General features: G+C 38.0%; 1 protein-coding gene across 1 annotated transcript in view; it reads right to left on the bottom strand.

The window, feature by feature from the left end:
• Positions 1-1120: 1120 nt before the first annotated feature.
• CEP126 (centrosomal protein 126) overlaps positions 1121-20315 on the bottom strand; it is a gene marked incomplete at both ends in the record, with an annotated part of 109957 nt that continues 90762 nt past the window's right edge. The window contains 3 exon segments of the mRNA XM_082629501.1: positions 1121-1152; positions 14641-14850; positions 16671-16746. Of these exon segments, the coding sequence (XP_082485627.1) occupies positions 1121-1152; positions 14641-14850; positions 16671-16746 (318 nt within the window).

The raw sequence follows: 20315 nt of genomic DNA, 5'->3' as shown, positions 1-20315 counted from the left end.
TCACATAGTCTTATCTTACCTTACATTACAGCTATTTGTTTATACTATGCATTTATGTCTTTATCCCTGTTGGACTGAAAATTCCTGAATGCAATGACTGTTTTTCATTTATATGTGTATCTCTGCCAGAATCCAGAGTCAAGGCAAAACTTAAAAAAAAAAAAAATTCAAACTAGTAATGTCCAGTTTTGAAATCTGAAGACATGGAAGGGATATGAGCAAGGGTACGTTCATTATCAACGTAAACTCCTTAACAATCTTCTAATTAGGCTACATATCTAAAATTATTTGAAGAGTAGTGCACTGATGCTTGTTTCTGTTCCCACGACTGATGAAATACTCTCAATGTAGAAATCTTTATATTATGATTTTTAAATGAGAGGCTATTTTGCTTGATTCTAATAAAACATCTTATAATTGAAAGTTGATTGGGGAGAAAAACTCCCTAAAAGTCAATCTCAAGAAAAATTAATATCAATACAGGATTCTTACATATAAACTCATGAAATTTCCTAAAACAAGAAAAAAAAAAAAGCTCTGCAAATACTTACCAAAAGTGGTATTATTTGTAAAGTACTTTTTTTAAAAAAATAAATTTATTTATTTTTGGCTGCATTGGGTCTTCATTACTGTGTGCTGGCTTCTACTCTTTGTTGCAGTGCGCGGGCTTCTCATTGCGGTGGCTTCTCTTGTGGAGCATGGGCTCTAAGCACACAGGTTTCAGTAGTTGTGACATGTGGGCTCAGTAGTTGTGGCTCACAGGCTCTAGAGTGCAGGCTCAGTAGTTTTGGCGCATGGGCCTAGTTGCTCCGTGGCATGTGGGATCTTCCCGGACCAGGGCTCGAACCCATGTCCCCTGCATTGGCAGGTGGATTCTTAACCACTGCACCACCAGGGGAGCCCTGTAAAGTACTTTTTTTTTTTTTTTTGCGGTACGCGGGTCTCTCACTGTTGTGGTCTCTCCCGTTGCGGAGCACAGGCTCCGGACGCGCAAGCTCAGCAGCCATGGCTCAAGGGCCCAGCCACTCCGCGGCATGTGGGATCCTCCCGGACCGGGGCACGAACCCGTGTCCCCTGCATCAGCAGGCGGACTCTCAACCACTGAGCCACCAGGGAAGCCCTAAAGATTTTTGCAAATGGTTTCTTGTACATCTGAAATAATTATACCATTATATACAAATAATTTAGTTATGTATGTTGAAAGAGAAGAATGACTAAAGAATCAAACATTAAATTCTGATATGTCAAAATATTCAAAATCGAGTAAGAGACTTTTTTTCCTATTGTCCCCAGAAACAGTCTTTATACTTATATTAGGTGAGGAGATAGAGTTAATTTGATTAAAAACAATTACATAAAATTTAGTTGCTAAAAAGGCATTCCTAGTACTTTGACTATGCTAAACCGATCTTTGTTCAAATGCTAGGTTATCTTTTCTTTAAATTTTTTCTTTCTTCTTTTTAAACCAAAAGTGAATTTCATTCTTGGAGCATCTCAGGAAAAGGAAGAGATGTTTATTTAGTTACTGAGGCACGAAAAAGTTTAGTAATTTGATCAGCTCTTGCCTTTTTGGGTTTTGGCTTTTGTCCATATAATAGCAAGGGTCTGGGCAAAAGAAAAAAAAATTCAGGCAGAATCTTTTACATGAAGCATTTAAGATATGTGGAAACATCTAATGGAAAAAAGAACCCTCCAAAAAAACTGACTTGAGGTTTTTACTCTTCTTTTTTTTGTTGTTGCGGTATGCGGGCTTCTCACTGTTGTGGCCTCTCCCGTTGCAGAGCACAGGCTCCGGATGCGCAGGCTCAGCGGCTATGGCTCACGGGCCCAGCCGCTCCGCGGCATGTGGGATCTTTCCGGACCGGGGCACGAACCCCTGTCCCCTGCATCGGCAGACGGACTCTCAACCACTGCGCCACCAGGGAAGCCCGAGGTTTTTACTCTTTATCTTCATAATTTTACATCTTAAACTTATAGCTTTAGTTCTGTATTGCTTTGTGTTTTAGCACCCTGCCTTTTATTAATATATTATTTAAACATTTGAATTTTGAAATTAACAGAGTATATAAAACATATATGCATATTTTAATTAGAAATAATAAAGCTAATGTCTTGTGTAACCACCTAGGCTAAGACATTGGAACATTATCACCACTTCGGAGTCATCCTGGATCTCCCTACCTCAACACTGCCCTGTGGATTGTACTCCCTTTCCTTCTCCACAGAGGTAACGCTCTAAACTGACTTTGTGTCTTTATAGGTTTAATACATATGTGTATATTCCCCAAACAACATTGTTTAGTTTTGCATGTTTCTGATTTTCCATAAATTGTATTGTACTGTCTTTATTCTCCTGTGATTTGTCTTATTTTGCTCAAAATTATATGTTATTTGGATTCATCCATGATGTTGTGTGTAGCTGTAGTTTATTCATTTTCCTTGCTGATTAGTATTCCAGCACATGAATATACTGCATTTACATATTTTTAATTTTTGGATTTTGTAACAATGATGATCTCTATATACTTATACATGTCTCCTGATACACATGTGCAGGGTTTTCTCTAGGTATGCATCTAGAAGTAAAATTGCTGGATTGTAGGGTATGTTCATGTTCAACTTATTAGGTGGTGGCAAAAAATTTCCTAAAAGATTGTCTCAGTTTACATTCCCACCAGCATTATAAGAGAGCTCTAATAGCTGTACGTCTTTGCCAACCCTTAGCATTGCCAGGTTTTTAAAGTCATGTCTTGGGGCTTCTTCCCTAGCAGTCCAGTGGTTAAGACTCCATGCTTCCACTGCAGGAGACACGGGTTCAATCCCTGGTTGGAGAACTAAGATCCCACATACCACGTAGTGACCAAAAAAAAAAAAAAAGTCATGTATTTCTGATGTGTATATAACTATATCACATTGTTTTATTTTGCATTACTAATAATGTTGAATATCTATCAATGTTTATTGTCATTTTCATGTCCTTTGTTGTGAACTTCCTGTTCAAGTCTTCCCCCGCCCACCCACCCACATTTTTCTACTAAGTTGCCTTTTCCCTTATTGATTTGTAAGAGTTATTTTTTTTAAACATCTTTATTGGAGTATAATTGCTTTACAATGGTGTGTTAGTTTCTGCTTTATAACAAAGTGAATCAGTTATACATATACATATGTTCCCATATCTCTTCCCTCTTGCGTCTCCCTCCCACCCTCCCTATTCCACCCCTCTAGGTGGTCAAAAAGCACCGAGCTGATCTCCCTGTGCTATGCGGCTGCTTCCCACTAGCTATCTATTTTACATTTGGTAGTGTATATATGTCCATGCCACTCTCTCACTTTGTCACAGCTTACCCTTCCCCTCCTCATATACTCAAGTCCATTCTCTAGTAGGTCTGTGTCTTTATTCCCGCCTTACCCCTAGGTTCTTCATGATCTTTTTTTTTTTCTTAGATTCCATATATATGTGTTAGCACATGGTATTTGTTTTTCCTTCTGACTTACTTCACTCTGTATGACAGACTCTAGGTCCATCCACCTCACTACAAATAACTGCATTTCGTTTCTCTTTATGGCTGAGTAATATTCCATTGTATATATGTGCCACATCTTCTTTATCTATTCATGGAATGATGGACACTTAGGTTGATTCCATGTCCTGGCTATTGTAAATACAGCTGCAATGAACATTTTGGTACATGACTCTTTTTGAATTATGGTTTTCTCAGGGTATATGCCCAGTAGTGGGTTTGTTGGGTCGTATGGTAGTTCTATTTGTAGATTTTAAGGAACCTCCATACTGTTCTCCATAGTGGCTGTATCAATTTACATTCCCACCAGCAGTGTAAGAGTGCTACCTTTTCTCCACACCCTCTCCAGCATTTACTGTTTCTAGATTTCTTGATGATGGCCATTCTGACTGGTGTGAGGTGACACCTTGGTGTAGTTTTGATTTGCATTTCTCTAATGATTAATGATGTTGAGCATTCTTTCATGTGTTTGTTGGCAATCTGCATATCTTCTTTGGAGAAATGTCTATTTAGGTCTTCTGCCCATTTTTGGATTGGGTTGTTTGTTTTTTTGTTATTGAGCTGCATGAGCTGCTTGTAAATTTTGGAGATTAATCCTTTGTCCATTGCTTCATTTACAAATATTTTCTCACATTCTGAGGGTTGGCTTTTGGTCTTGTTTATGGTTTCCTTTGCTGTGAAAAAGCTTTTAAGTTTCATTAGGTCCCATTTATTTTTATTTCAATTTTTCTAGGAGGTGGGTCAAAAAGGATCTTGCTGTGTTTTATGTCATAGTGTGTTCTGCCTATGTTTTCCTCTAAGAGTTTGATAGTTTCTGGCCTTACATTTACATCTTTAATCTATTTTGAGCTTATTTTTGTGTATGGTGTTCAGGAGTGTTCTAATCTCATACTTTTACATGTACCTGTCCAGTTTTCCCAGAACCACTTATTGAAGAGGCTGTCTTTTCTCCACTGTATATTTTTGCCTCCTTTATCAAAGATAAAGTGACCATATGTGTGTGGGTTTATCTCTGGGCTTTCTATCTTGTTCCATTGATCTATATTTCTGTTTTTGTGCCAGTACCATACTGCCTTGATTACTGTAGCTTTGTAGTATAGTCTGAAGTCAGGGAGCCTGATCCCTCAAGCTCCTTTTTTTTTTTTTTTTTTTCTTTGTGGTACACAGGCCTCTCACTGCTGTGGCCTCTCCTGTTACAGTGCACAGGCTCCAGACGCTCAGGCTCAGCGGCCATGGCTCAAGGGCCCAGCCACTGCGCAGCATGTGGGATCTTCCTGGACTGGGGCACGAACCCTTGTCCCCTGCATTGGCAGGCGGACACTCAACCACTGTGCCACCAGGGAAGCCCTCTCCAGCTCCATTTTTTGTTCTCAAGATTGCTTTGGCTATTCGGGGTCTTTTGTGTTTCCATACAAATTGTGAAATTTTTTGTTCTAGTTCTATGAAAAATGCCAGTGGCAGTTTGATAGGGATTGCATTGAATCTGTAGATTGCTTTGGGTAGTAGAGTCATTTTCACAATGGTGATTCTTCCAATCCAAGAACATGGTATATCTCTCCATCTATTTGTAACATCTTTAATTTCTTTCATAAGTGTCTTATAATTTTCTGCATACAGGTCTTTTGTCTCCTTAGGTAGGTTTATTCTTAGATATTTTATTCTTTTTGTTGCAGTGGTAAATGGGAGTGTTTTCTTAATCTCATTTTCAGATTTTTCATCATTAGTGTATAGGAATGCCAGAGATTTCTGTGCATTAATTTCCAAATTCATTGATTACTGTACCAAATTCATTGATTAGCTCTAGTAGTTTTCTGGTGGCATCCTTAGGATTCTCTATGTATAGTATCATGTCATCTGCAAAGAATGACAGCTTTACTTCTCCTTTTCCCGTTTGGATTCCTTTTATTTCTTCTTCTTCTCTGATTGCTGTGGCTAAAGCTTCCAAAACTATGTTGAATAAGAGTGGTGAGAGTGGGCAACCTTGTCTTGTTCCTGATCATAGTGGAAACGGTTTCAGTTTTTCACCACTGAGGATGATGTTGGTTGTGGGTGTGTCATATAAGGCCTTTATTATGTTGAGGAAAGTTCCCTCTATGCCTACTTTCTGCAGGGTTTTTATCATAAATGGATGTTGAATTTTGTCACAAGCTTTCTCTGCATCTATTGAGAGGAGCATATGGTTTTTCTCCTTCAGTTTGTTAATATAGTGTATCACGTTGATTGATTTGCATATATGGAAGAATCCTGGCATTCCTGGAATAAACCCCACTTGATCATGGTGTATGATCCTTTTAATGTGCTGTTGGATTCTGTGTGCTAGTGTTTGTTGAGGATTTTTGCATCTATGTTCATCAGTGATATTGGCCTGTAGTTTTCTTTCTTTGTGACATCGTTGTCTGGTTTTGGTATCAAGGTGATGGTGGCCTCGTAGAATGAGTTTAGGAGTGTTCCTCCCTCTGCTATATTTTGGAAGAGTTTGAGAAGGATAGGTGTTAGCTCTTCTCTAAATGCTTGATAGAATTTGCCTGTGAAGCCATCTGGTCCTGGGCTTTTGTTTTTTGGAAGATTTTTAATCACAGTCTTAATTTCAGTGCTTCTGATTGGTCTGTTCATGTTTTCTATTTCTTCCTGGTTCAGTCTTGGCATGCTGTGCATTTCTAGGAATTTGTTCATTTCTTCCAGGTTATCCATTTTATTGGCATAGAGTTGCTTGTAGTAATCTCTCATGATCTTTTGTATTTCTGCATTGTCAGTTGTTACTTCTCCTTTTTCATTTCTAATTCTATTGATTTGAGTCTTCTCCCTTTTTTTCTTGATGAGTCTGGCTAACGGTTTATCAATTTTGTTTATCTTCTTAAGGAACCAGCTTTTAGTTTTATTGATCTTTGCTATCGTTTCCTTCATTTCTTTTTCATTTATTTCTGATCTGATCTTTATGATTTCTTTCCTTCTGCTAACTTTGGCATTTTTTTGTTCTTCTTTCTCTAATTGCTTTAGGTGCAAGGTTAGGTTGTTTATTTGAGATGTTTCCTGTTTCTTAAGGTAGGATTGTATTGCTATAAACTTCCCTCTTAGAACTGCTTTTGTAGCATCCCATAGCTTTTGGGTCGTCGTGTCTCCATTGTCATTTGTTTCTAGATTTTTTTTTCTTTTTTTTTTTTTTTTTTTGTGGTACGAGGGCCTCTCAACTGTTGTGGCCTCTCCCATTGCAGAGCACAGGCTCCGGACTCACAGGCTCAGTGGCCATGGCTCACAGGCCCAGCTGCTCTGCGGCATGTGGGATCTTCCCAGACCAGGGCATGAACCCATGTCCCCTGCATTGGCATGCAGACTCTCAACCACTGCGCCACCAGGGAAGCCCTGTTTCTATGTATTTTTTGATTTCCTCTTTGATTTCTTCAGTGATCTCTTGGTTATTAAGTAGTGTATTGTTTAGCTTCCATGTGTTTGTATTTTTTACAGATCTTTTCCTGTAGTTGATATCTAGTCTCATAGCATTGTGGTCAGAAAAGATACTTGATACAATTTCAATTTTCTTAAATTTACCAAGGCTTGATTTGTGACCCAAGATGTGATCTATCCTGGAGAATGTTCCATGAACACTTGAGAAAAACGTGTATTCTGTTGTTTCTGGATGGAATGTTCTATAAATATCAATTAAATCCATCTTGTTTAATGTATCATTTAAAGCTTGTGTTTCCTTATTTACTTCCATTTTGGATGATCTGTCCATTGGTGAAAGTGGGGTGTTAAAGTCCCCTATTATGAATGTGTTACTGTCGATTTCCCCTTTTATGGCTGTTAGTATTTGCCTTATGTATTGAGGTGCTCCTATGTTGGGTGCATAAAATATTTACAATTGTTATATCTTTTTCTTGGATCAATCCCTTGATCATTATGTAGTGTCCTTCTTTGTCTCTTCTAATAGTCTTTATTTTAAAGTGTATTTTGTCTCATATGAGAATTGCTACTCCAGCTTTCTTTTGATTTCCATTTGCATGGAATATCTTTTTCCATCCCCTTACTTTCAGTCTGTATGTGTCCCTAGGTCTGAAGTGGGTCTCTTGTAGACAGCATATATATTGGTGTTGTTTCTGTATCCATTCAGCCAGTCTGTGTGTTTTGGTGGGAGCATTTAATCCATTTACATTTAAGGTAATTATCAATATGTATGTTCCTATTCCCATTTTCTTAATTGTTTTGGGTTTGTTATTGTCGGTCTTTTCCTTCTGTTGTGTTTCTTGCCTAGAGAAGTTCCTTTAGCATTTGTTGTAAAGCTGGTTTGGTGGTGCTGAACCCTCTCAGCTTTTGCTTGTCTGTAAATGTTTTAATTTCTCCTTCAAATCAGAATGAGATCCTTGCTGGGTAGAGTAATCTTGATTGTAGGTTTTTCTGCTTTATCACTTTAAATATGTCCTGCCAGTCCCTTCTGGCTTGCAGAGTTTCTGCTGAAAGATCAGCTGTTAACCTTATGGGGATTCCATTGTGTGTTATTTGTTGTTTTTCCCTTGCTGCTTTAAATATGTTTTCTGTTTATTTAATTTTTGACAGTTTGATTAATATGTTTCTTGGCATGTTTCTCCTTGGGTTTATCCTGTATGGGAGTCTCTGTGCTTCCTGAACTTCATTAACTATTTCCTTTCCCATATTAGGGAAATTTTCAATTATAATCTCTTCAAATATTTTCTCAGTCTGTTTCTTTTTCTCTTCTTCTTCTGGGACCCCTATAATTCGAATGTTGGTGCATTTAATGTTGTCCCAGAGGTCTCTGAGACTCTCCTCAGTTCTTTTCATTCTTTTTTCTTTATTCTGCTCTTCAGTAGTTATTTCCACTGTTTTATCTTCCAGGTCACTTATCCTTTCTTCTCCTTCAGTTATTCTGCTTTTGATCCCTTCTAGAGTATTTTTAATTTCATTTATTCTGTTGTTCATCGTTGCTTGTTTCCTCTTTAGTTCTTCTAGTTCCTTATTAAATGTTTCTTGCATTTTCTCTATTCTATTTCCAAGATTTTGGATCATCTTTACTATCATTATTCTGAATTCTTTTTCAGGCAGACTGCCTATTTCCTCTTCATTTGTTAGGTCTGGTGGGTTTTTATCTTGGTCCTTCATCTGCTCTGTGTTTTTCTATCTTCTCATTTTGCTTATCTTACTGTGTTTGGGGTCTCCTTTTTGCAGGCGGCAGGTTTGTAGTTCCCGTTGTTTTTGGTGTCTGTCCCCAGTTGCTAAAGTTGGTCAGTGGGTTGTGTAGGCTTCCTGGTGGAGGGGAGTAGTGCCTGTTTTCTGGTGTATGAGGCTGGATCTTGTCTTTTTGGTGGGTAGGTCCACATCTGGTGGTGTGTTTTTGGATGTCTGTGGCCTTATTATGATTTTAGGCAGCCTCTCTGCTAATGGGTGGGGTTGTGTTCCTGTCCTGCTAGTTGTTTGGCATAGGGTGTCCAGCACTGTAGCTTGCTGGTTGTTGAGTGAAGCTGGGTGCTGGTGTTGAGATGGAGATCTCTGGGAGATTTTCGCCATTTGATATTACGTGGAACTGGGAGGTCTCTTGTGGACCAGTGTCCTGAAGTTGGCTCTCCCACCTCAGAGGCACAGCAGTGACTGGAGCACAAATAGCCTTTCATCCACATGGCTCAGAATAAAAGGGAGAAAAAGTAGAAATAAAGAAAGAAGGAGGATAAAATAAAATAAAGTAAGCTAAAGTAAAATAGTTATTAAAATAAAAAATAAGAAAAAAATTTTTTAAAAAGTAAAAAACAATACAAACAAAAAAAATGGGCTTCCCTGTTGGCGTAGTGCTTTAGAGTCCGCCTGCCGATGCAGGGGCCACGGGTTCATGCCCCGGTCCAGGAAGATCCCACATGCCGCAGAGTGGCTGGGCCCGTGAGCCATGGCCACTGAGCCTGGGTGTCTGGAGCCTGTGCTCCGCAACGGGAGAGGCCTCAACAGTGAGAGGCCCATGTACCACCACCACCACCACAACAAAATAAAACAAACAAACAAAACAAACAAACAAACAAAACCCAGACGGACAGAACCCTAGGACAAATGGTGATAGCCAAGCTATACAGAAGCATACACATACACACTCACAAAATGAGGAAAAGGGTAAAAAATAATATATCTTGCACTCAAAGTCCACCTCCTCAATTTGGGATGATTCGTTGTCTATTCAGTTGTTCAACCGATGCAGGTTACATCAAGTTGATTGTGGAGATTTAATCCACTGCCCCTGAGGCTGCTGGGAGAAATTTCCCTTTCTCTTCTTTGTTCGTACAGCTTCCGGGGTTCAGCTTTGGATGTGGCCGCGCCTCTGCGTGTAGGTCGCCTGAGGGCGTCTGTTCTTCTCTCAGACAGGACAGGGTTAAAGGAGCAGCTGATTCAGGGGCTCTGGCTCACTCAGGCCGGGGGCCGGGAGGGGTAGGGATGCAGGGCAAGCCTGCAGCGGCAGAGGCCGGCATGACGTTGCACTAGCCTGAAGTGCATCGTGCGTTCTCCTGGGGAAGTTGTCCCTGGATCACGGGACCCTGGCAGTGGTGGTCTGCACAGGCTCCTGGGCGGGGAGGTGTGGATAGTGACCTGTGCTCGCACACAGGCATCTTGGTGGCTGTAGCAGCAGCCTTAGTGTCTCACGCCTGTCTCTGGGGTCCGTGCTGTTAGCCATCGCTCGCGCCCATCTCTGGAGCTCCTTTAAGCAGTGCTCTTAATCCCCTCTCCTCGCGCACCAGGAAACAAAGAGGCAAGAAAAAGTCTCTTGCCTCTTCGCAGGTCCAGAGTTTTTCCCGGAGTCCCTCCCGGCTAGCTGTGGTGCACCGACCCTTTCAGGCTGTGTTCACACAGCCAACCCCTGTCCTCTCCCTGTGATCCAACTGAAGCCTGAGCCTCATCAGCTCCCAGACCCTTCCCACCCTGGTGGGTGAGCAGACAAGCCTCTCGGGCTGGTGAGTGCCGTTCGGCACAGATCCTCTGTGCGGGAATCTCTCCGCTTTGCCCTCTGCACCCCTGTTGCTGCGCTCTCCTCCGCGGCTCCGAAGCTTCCCCCCTCCGCCACCCTTAGTCTCCGCCCGAGAAGGGGCTTCCTAGTGTGTGGAAACCTTTCCTCCTTCACGGCTCCCTCCCACTGGAGCAGGTCCCATCCCTATTCTTTTGTCTCTGTTTATTCTTTTTTCTTTTGCCCTACCCAGGTACGTGGGGAGTTTCTTGCCTTTTGGGGGGTCTGAGGTCTTCTGTCAGCGTTCAGTAGGTGTTCTGTAGGAGCTGTTCCACGTGTAGATGTATTTCTGATGTATCTGTGGGGAGGAAGATGATCTCTGTGTCTTACTCTTCCTCCATCTTCTCCCTTTCCCCCTGTAGGAGTTCTTTATATATTTTGGACAAGAGTCTTTTTCTTATGTATTATAAATATATTCTCTTATTTTGTGGCCTGTTTTCTCATTATTTTAATGATGTTTTAATATGAAGAAAAGTTTGTAATTTTAATATAGTCAAATTTATTATTTTTCTCCTCTATGGATTTTGATCCTTGTACTCTACTTAAGAAATCCTTCCTTACCCTGAGGCTAGAAAATACTTTCTTATAGTATCTCCTAAAAGCTTTATATATTTTCTTTCACATTTAATCTTTAATCACCTCGTAACTGACTTTTATGTATGTTATTTGGTAGGGGTTCAATTTAATTTCTTTCTATTTGGTATCCAACTGTTACAATATGAAGTCTCCAAATGACCCCAGAAGTTCTTCATAGTTACCTGGGACCCACGAACATATTCTCACCTCATGTGAGAGAGGCTTTACCTAAACCCAATCAGTAGCTCCTTCTCCCAGCAAAAAAGGCTGCAATTTCTCACTTTGGAATCCCAATCACATATTTGTGAGACTGATTTATATTGTCCCACAGCTCTTAGATCCTCTGTTCTTGTATTTTCTCTCAACCTTTTTGTTTTTTCTCTTGGTGTTTCAGTTTGGAAATTTTCTCTCACCTATCCTCAAATTCATTGATTCTTTCCTCATCTCTGTTGAATCTGACAAGCCCATAGAATACATTATTCATTTCTGTTACAGTGTTCTTATTTCTCACATTTCTATTTGAGTCTTTTGTATGGTGAAATTCTGTATCTGTCCATGTTTGTAGACTCTTTCCCATGTTGTCCACGTTTTCCATAGTTATTTAAAATTACCTATCTGATAGTTCCAACATCTGGGTCATCTCCCTGTCTCAATCTGTTAATTGCTTTGTCCCTTGACAGAGTTTTTTTCCTTACTTCTTTGTGTCTTGTAAGTTTTGATTGAATGTTGGACTTCTTGTTTAGAATAGTGGATACTGAGGTAAATAGTGTTTGTGCCTGGAAATGGGCAAGTCTTTTCTGTTAGGCAATTGATGTGTGTATGTATGTGTATGTGTGTGTGTGTGTATATATGTGTCTCTGTGTGTGTCTGTGTGTAGTTAATCAACTTAGGAATTGAGCTAGGTTTGGGTTTTATTGTTGCTGTGGTTACCTTCAGTATACCAATGGTTTCAAAATCCTCTAATGTTATTTTGTGCTCTGCAGGAGTCATGGAGGTTTTTTTCCTTCAATTTTCCTGCTTTACTTTCAGCTTTTGGCCTTCCTGTGTGTCTGCACAATACCACTAGATTCTCTCTATGCCCTTGCCTTTCTCCAGCTGATTTCTATTGCTTGTGTTTTGGTACTTGCTGGCCTTGTGGTCGGGGAGTTGGGGGATTTTTCTCTTGTCCTGGTTGAGGCTGTCTTAGGCATGTCCTCTCTGCCTTCTTAGTCATCCTGCTCCTCCTTCACATGGCAGTCAACTTTGCCTTGTATCTTTGGCAGGTTTTGCGCAAGACAATTTTGCATCCCTCCTCCTATAGCAGGATACCTCTAATAATCTGGGCCCATGCCTCTTTCTTGCCCCTTCTTCAGAAGTAGAAGCTTACTTCTTTTACCTTTCCCCTAACTGGAGTAAATCTTCATTTGTGCCCTGGGGGCAATCACCGAAGTTTGCTGCCTCTGTCCCAGTACTTTATGACCTTTATTCTGTAGGACAGAAGGTTCTGAATGGGGCTTCATACCATTCCCAGAGTGGTGGCTGCTCCTCTTTTCCAAGCCTGCACCACTGAGAGAGGATTTCTCTGGTTTCCTGTTCTGCCCTCTCTTTTTCTCATGAACACACAGTGTAGGTTCATAAAGAAGAATCTGTGAGTAGTGTGAACAAGAAGAGTGTCTAGGCTCCTGGGGGTTTTATGTTCTCACAATAGTTCACATTTATCCTTGAGCAATTTGCTAAAAATGTATGCATAATTCCTAATATCAGCTGTATGGAACCTGGCATTTTTTTCTCCCATATTCAGCCACAGTTGAGCCAATTGTCATGTCATGTCTCTCCTTGGAAGTTCCTGTCTTTCCTTGGGTGTCAGCCTACTTGGTTGTGCTGGAACCTCAGCTCTCTAATGGGTTTAAGAAAACCTATACTTTTGTTGTTTCTCTGCTTTTTCTTATTCTTAGTGTGTGATTGCTATATTCCAATTTTCTACATTTTAGGCAGAAGTGAATATATACACATACACAGTAAATACACATTTATTTATATATATGCATTATATATTAATACTGTATATATGAAAATACACATATATTTTTACATTTATTATATACATTTGTATACACCATCTTATAGTATAGTATTTATATTTGTCCTTTTGTCCTATCTCTTCTATGATTATTTTTATCTCCCTTCTTGTGTTAATTTGGTTTGATTTGATTTTTTTCTTTTGCATGTCACTTTATTTCTCTAGGAGTCTGGCATTTGTATACTCTATTTCTGACTCTTTAGTTGTGATATTAGTAATTACCATAGACATGCTTCATTTATCAACATCTATATCTTTACTCAATTCCTTAATAATACAAGAATCCTAGCACACTTTAACACCACTTATGTTTTCCAACTTACGTATTATTTTTGATAGGTATTTAAATTCTGTTTTCTCTTTGAACCACATACTACTTTTAAATTACATTTATTGTTTTATACAATGTTCAAATTTACCCTCTCAGACTGTCCATCTGAGATTACTTTTGGTTTGCTGAAATACATTCTTTAGAATTTTGTTTAGTAAGAGACTGCTGTTGACAAAACCTCTTAAAGAGTTACATCCTACAGAGACATACATGCAGAGAGGTGAAAAAAGCTTGCATGTCTTCTCCCCTCATCTGCTTAATACTGAAGCTTAAGTTATGTAAGCTTCTTTTTTCTTTTTACCCCTCTCTCTGTTTCTCTGGCAGTGTAAGTCTGTATAAGACGTAGCTCTTGGGCTTCCCTGGTGGCGCAGTGGTTGAGAGTCCACCTGCTGATGCAGGGGACACGGGTTCATGCCCCGGTCTGGGAAGATCCCACATGCCGCGGAGCAGCTGGGCCCGTGAGCCATGGCCACTGAGCCTGCACGTCCGGAGCCTGTGCTCCGCAACGGGAGAGGCCACAACAGTGAGAGGCCCACGTACCACAAAAAAAAAAAAAAAAAAAAAAAGACGTAGCTCTTTGAGAGGCCCAACTTTAGGGTGGGAAGATCTTCTACGAGACTACTCATCTTAAGTAGGCCATGGATTTTGTCTTCTGTTCCCATTTTTCTGTGAGGCCTTGCAAAGCAAAGCTCAGTTTCACCTATGGGTTAAATGTTCTCAAGAGAAAAGCTAGCAGCAGCACTCTCCTTATCATTCTAAGTTCTTATTTATATTTACTTCCTGGTCTTAAGAATTTCTTATATTCTTACTAGCTCATTGCTATATTTAAGATTTTTAAAGTACTTAATCCTGAATTTATGGTTGTTTTTGATGGATGGTCAGTACAGGTAGCCTGTCACACTTCTGAAGTGAAGTCTATTCATACATTCCCCAAAGACTGTTAAGCCTGCCAGTGAAATTGGCATCAGCATAAATGAAATGAGTACAGTATACTTGAAATAGTATGGTATATTCAAATAAATTTTTGTTATATACTTGATTCAAGTAGGTGATAATCTGGATACATTTTGTACTTTTATTTTCAATTTTTAAATTAAATTTTAAATTAAAGTTGTCTAAGTATAAAATTCAACATTTCTTACAAAAGGTGTTCTTCCATACTTACAGTGTAACCTTGCATTGAGATGATTAAGGGACTGTAGGATCTTTTGTTCTTCAGCTGATAGTGAACAGATGTTAAATTGCTGGGTTTTATTTAAAGTCAGATTTGATTTCTGTAGCTGCTTGCTATTCATGACAGTTAGAATTTCATCCTCAGGCACTGAAGCTTTCACTAGATTTTCAGCCATCAAAAATTCAGAAGTACTGCCTGAAACTATAGAAACTTTACATTAACTATTCTTTGATCCCTTTTTGTCTTGGGATTAGCCCTTATACATACTTAACTGACATATATCTGTATGTATTCATTTCACAAACAGAAACCTAGTAAATCTTTTGTTACTTTGCATTTTATTCACCAGGATCTTCTATAGCTACAATTTTCCCATCTCTAATTAAAAAAAAAGTACTCAAAATGATGGCAGTGAGGTAATAATTTCTAGAGTGTTACCTGAACTAAGGAAAAAATACATTATGTATATGTAGATTATTTGTTTTGCTTTTGTTCATTCATTGGTAGCTCAAGGAGAAGGTGAAGTAGATTGTCTTTATAATAGTGATTATGATGAGTTATAAATAAGAGTAAGAGAAAAGGAACCTATGGAAATTTTAGAAAATTAGATGATCAACTGAACAGAATTGAAAGTCTAGAAACTGATCAAATTCAATAAAAGAACATATGATCAAAAAAGTATCAAAGACTTGAGAGAAGGGAAAGATGACTCAATAAATTAGTTTGTTGTTTATAAAATGATCAATTTGGAGTATCACTTCACATGATCTATTTAAACAAATTCCAAAGACATTAAAGAATTAAATTTAATGAATCAAACCATTAAAATAATCTAGAGGAAAAGAAACATTTCTAATTTTCTGCATTGGGAAATTTCTTTGAGTAATGGACAAATCACTAAGAAAAGACTAAAACCATGTTTATTTAAGGTCAGACTTCCCTAATAGATTTTAAATTCTGAAGGCCAAGACTTTTGTATGTTTTGTTAATTATTGTATATCCAAAATATTTAGTTGCAGGCAGGAAATTGGCTCTCAATAATTATTTATTGAATGAAAAAGTGTAAAGTAAGTCTTCTATATGTAAAAATAAAACATAAGTGGAACAAAATGCACATACTAAGGTGGTAAAAACATTTGTAAATAACATAAGGATCAGAATCCTTGATATTTAGAGTTCACAGAAATGATTAAGAAAATACTAAAACTCCAATATTTACAGGGAAAAAGAATATGAAGAAATAATTCATCAAAATAAATATACAGAGCTTCCCTGGTGGTGCAGTGGTTGAGAGTCCACCTGCCAATTCAGGGGACACGGGTTCGTGCCCTGGTCCGGGAAGATCCCACATGCCGCAGAGTGGCTAGGCCCGTGAGACATGACCCTGAGCCTGCGCGTCCGGAGCCTGTGCTCTGCAACGGGAGAGGCCACAACAGTGAGAGGCCCACGTACCACAAAAAAAAAAAAAAAAGAAAAGAAAAAAAAATAAACAATTAAGCTTATTATTAATAAAAGATGTAATAATAAAAACTAATAAAATATCATTTCTTTGTCTGTCTTATAAGTAAATAAAAGAAGTGATTCTACCTCAAGTTGGCATATACCCCAGAAGAATTTTGAATAATACTTTTTGGGAAAATACTATAGGAATATGTATAAAAACCTCTAACAATGTTTATTTCCTTTGATCCAGTACTCATTTAATACAGAGTTTCATTCAACAAATATTAATTGGGTGCCAATTAACACCAAGTACTATAATTTTAATTCTGGGAATCTAAATATGGAAATAATTGAAAAGTCTGAAAAAACAATGTAGATAGATGTTCAGTACATTATTATTTAGAATAAATAAAAAACTGGCAACAATCTAAATGTGCAGGGTGAGGAGAACTCAGGTCCCCAAATGGTCATTTAACAGTCATGTGATATGTAAGTACTTGGGAAAATATGTATAAGCACAACAAAAAAGAAATCATTGGGAACAAAGCTAAGAGGAAAATATTTAAACTAAAACATACATTCTTCAATATTAGAAGTAGCCCTTGTGGTTTGTTTTGGCTCACTTGAACTTAGCTGGACACTTTGTCCAAAATTCTATAAAAATAGAATATTGAATCAGAATATAATTCCATATTTAAAATTAATGATATATTGACTTAACAGACTTTTACTTGCTGTTTATATTTTCAGCTACCTCTGTTCATATAATATATATTTTCTTTTTTTTGGAGCAGAAATCAAGAATTACGGGAATAAGACCTTTCTATGATGCCTAAAGATTAGAAAAACGTTTTATGTAGATTTTGGTAAATTTTCAGATTGCAATATTGTCTTGGACATTTGAAAGAAGGAAGTAAGTTGGGTGGCAATCAGAAGTGCTAACTAAAGGAAAGGTAAAAAATTACCTTAAGGCTGGTTTATCCTTGTGAGGGTAAGTCACAATTATCGATAGTAGCCAAAAGCCTCTGATTATGGCTAATGCCAAGGACAAGTAAGTGTCTTAGGTGACAAAACTTAAAACAGAAATAGCTGCCTCGATGTTGCACAGTACTGGGAAATGAAAAATATCAGAGCACGGGCAATTAGCACTCCCATTCAATACTATGAGTGATACCAACTCTCCTTCCTTGGATATGGTCTACTTTGAGTCTTTACCCCCATTCTGTTCCACTCTTAAGAACTGACTGTTTCTCTTAGATAAAATTACCTGGCTATGACTATACCTAGCTTTTGTTCAGTCTAATTTGAGGAGTAACCGATGCAGGTTTCTTCAACAGCCCTGCTTTGATAGCTCTCATAGCCTTGCCTAAACTCCATTATAGACTTGAGACAACCTGGCCTGAGACCCTGGCACAAAGTGGCAATTGTGATTTATCTGTCTTTCACTGACCTCTTTTAGATTCTCTCCACGTAGAAGTAGTGGCTGGGAAAAAATCCATTTTGATAAAATATATTTCCTAATACAAAGTGACAGGGCCAGTGCTATAGTAACTGAATGCTTGTTTAAGCTCTTGAGTAAAAACAAAATCAAACCCAACCCAAAACCAAATATCAAAACAAAACAAGGATGAAAAAAAAATAAACTTCAAAGCTTTGTTTTGATTCAGGAACACTGACCTATTTTAAAGCTAACAAGACTTCGGTAGATGTATAAGTGGTGTGTGAGTGGAAGATGTGTATTATGTGAAAGTGGAAGTGAAGCTTCTGGAAAGAATAGAAATGGACTCTAAAGACAGCAAGATAGAATGCAAAGGAGCAAGACACAGAAGAACAGAATAAGACACAGAAAAATAAAGATGAATTTAGAAAGGGTACTAATAATGGCATTTAAAATTTAATTTGTTCAATTTTTGTTATAACAACTACACATTACTTTTAAATTTAATATACATTAATAAAAATAAAGAAAAAATAAAGATAAAATTTGTTCACTTTGTAGATTTTGAGATGTTTGATGTGGCCAATATGGAAATTAAAAAGGAAGGACTTAGGCATTATTCTATTTGTAATCAGGAAGTTATGTTTGTAATTAAGTTTGTTATTAAACAGTAAAAATATATTGGTAATGAGACAACTATATTTACATAAATAAAAAACTAAATGACTTGTTTTGCTGATAAAATTAAATCACTGTTGATAATTCTTCATATCAATAATCATCTATATAAAAATCAATAGTTTTTACAGTATACAAATAATAGGACCCTCAACCTTTGATGTGGAGTATAAATTCTTCATAAAACACTCCATTTCAAGTTCTATTAGAAAACAGAATTGGTATTTAAGGTAGAAAGTTCAAGTGAAATGCTATTCACTTATCCATCTAGATTTTTTAATATTTGTAAATTTTATTGATTGATTGATTGATTGATTTATGGCTGCATTGGGTCTTCATTGCTGCATGCAGGCTTTCTCTAATTGCATCGAGCTGGGGCTTCTCTTCATTGCGGTGAGTGGGCTTCCCATTGCAGTGGCTTCTCTTGTTGCACAGCATGGCATCTAGGTGTGTGGGCTTCAGTAGTTGCAGCACTCAGCCTCAGCAGTTGTGGCTCGCAGGCTCTAGAGCGCAGGCTCAGTAGTTGTGGCGCACGGTCTGAGTTGCTCTGCAGCATGTGGGATCTTCCCAGACCAGGGCTCGAACGCATGTCCGCTGCATTGGTAGGCAGATTCTGAACCACTGCACCAACAGGGAAGTCCCCAAGTTTTTTAATATTTTAAATTTAACCCTTGGATCATGCTAGACCTCCAGAAAATGTCATATTTAGGTCAAATTTACTTAGCTCTCACAGAATTACATCCACTAATTTTTAAATCAGCATTATTATGCTTTTGACCTTTATTGAAGATCTCTATTTGAAACAGCACATGAAATTCCTTATTTATTTGTTGTTGACTGTTAATAGGGATATATCTATTATGAACTTCAAGGTCCCCAATAGAGGATTCTCAATGGAAAATGTCTTTTAATACAGTATACCTCATATGAAATCATTTTTGATATCCCCTGACAACTATGCAACACCTTATTTTCCTTCTTGCCATGTCTTCCAGGAAGCTTAGATACCAACAAGACATTTAAACACATGGAACTATATTAGTCTTCATGGTAAGCATAATTGCTTCCTGTTTCCATAGTTCTAATTTACTTTTCTTGTTTTTTCATTTTTTAACGTATATTTAAATAACTGTTGTGAATAACCAGTTTATTCCCAGAGCTAAGTATAAATAATAACAAGTAAAATAATGTGATTTCTTAAAGTTAGTTTAAAATATGCATTAGTAACTGATCATTTAGGCTAACTAGAATATAGCATATTAGTACAGTGCAGTAAGCCCCTAGCATAGAGTCTGGGCTGTTTCACAATGACTTTGAGAAGAAAAAAAAAATAAAAGGAATCCAAATTGGAAAAGAAGAAGTAAAGCTGTCACTGTTTGCAGATGACATGATACTATATATAGAGAATCCTAAAGATGCTACCAGAAAACTACTAGAGCTAATCAATGAATTTGGTAAAGTAGCAGGATACAAAATTACTGCACAGAAATCTCTGGCATTCCTATACACTAATGATGAAAAATCTGAAAGTGAAATTAAGAAGACACTACCATTTATCATTGCAACAAAAATAATAAAATAGCTAGGAATAAACCTACCTAAGGAGACAAAAGACCTGTATGCAGAAAATTATAAGACACTGATGAAAGAAATTAAAGATGATACAAATAGATGGAGAGATATTCCATGATCTTGGATTGGAAGAATCAACATTGTGAAAATGACTCTACTACCCAAAGCAATCTACAGATTCAATGCAATCCCTATCAAACTACCACTGGCATTTTTCACGGAATTAGAACAAAAAATTTTATAATTTGTATGGAAACACAAAAGACCCCGAATAGCCAAAGCAATCTTGAGAACGAAAAATGGAGCTGGAGGAATCAGGCTCCCTGACTTCAGACTATACTACAAAGCTACAGTAATCAAGACAGTATGGTACTGGCACAAAAATGGAAATATAGATCAATGGAACAGGATAGAAAGCCCAGAGATAAACCCATGCACATATGTTCACCTTATCTTTGATAAAGGAGGCAGGAATATACAGTGGAGAAAAGACAGCCTCTTCAATAAGTGGTGCTGGGAAAACTGGACAGGGACA

The sequence above is a fragment of the Mesoplodon mirus genome (assembly GCF_964341445.2).
Source record: "Mesoplodon mirus genome assembly, chromosome: 7".
Taxonomy (NCBI): Eukaryota; Metazoa; Chordata; class Mammalia; order Artiodactyla; family Ziphiidae; genus Mesoplodon; species Mesoplodon mirus.
Note: the sequence above shows the minus strand (reverse complement) of the source record. Positions and strands in the feature narration are given on the sequence as shown.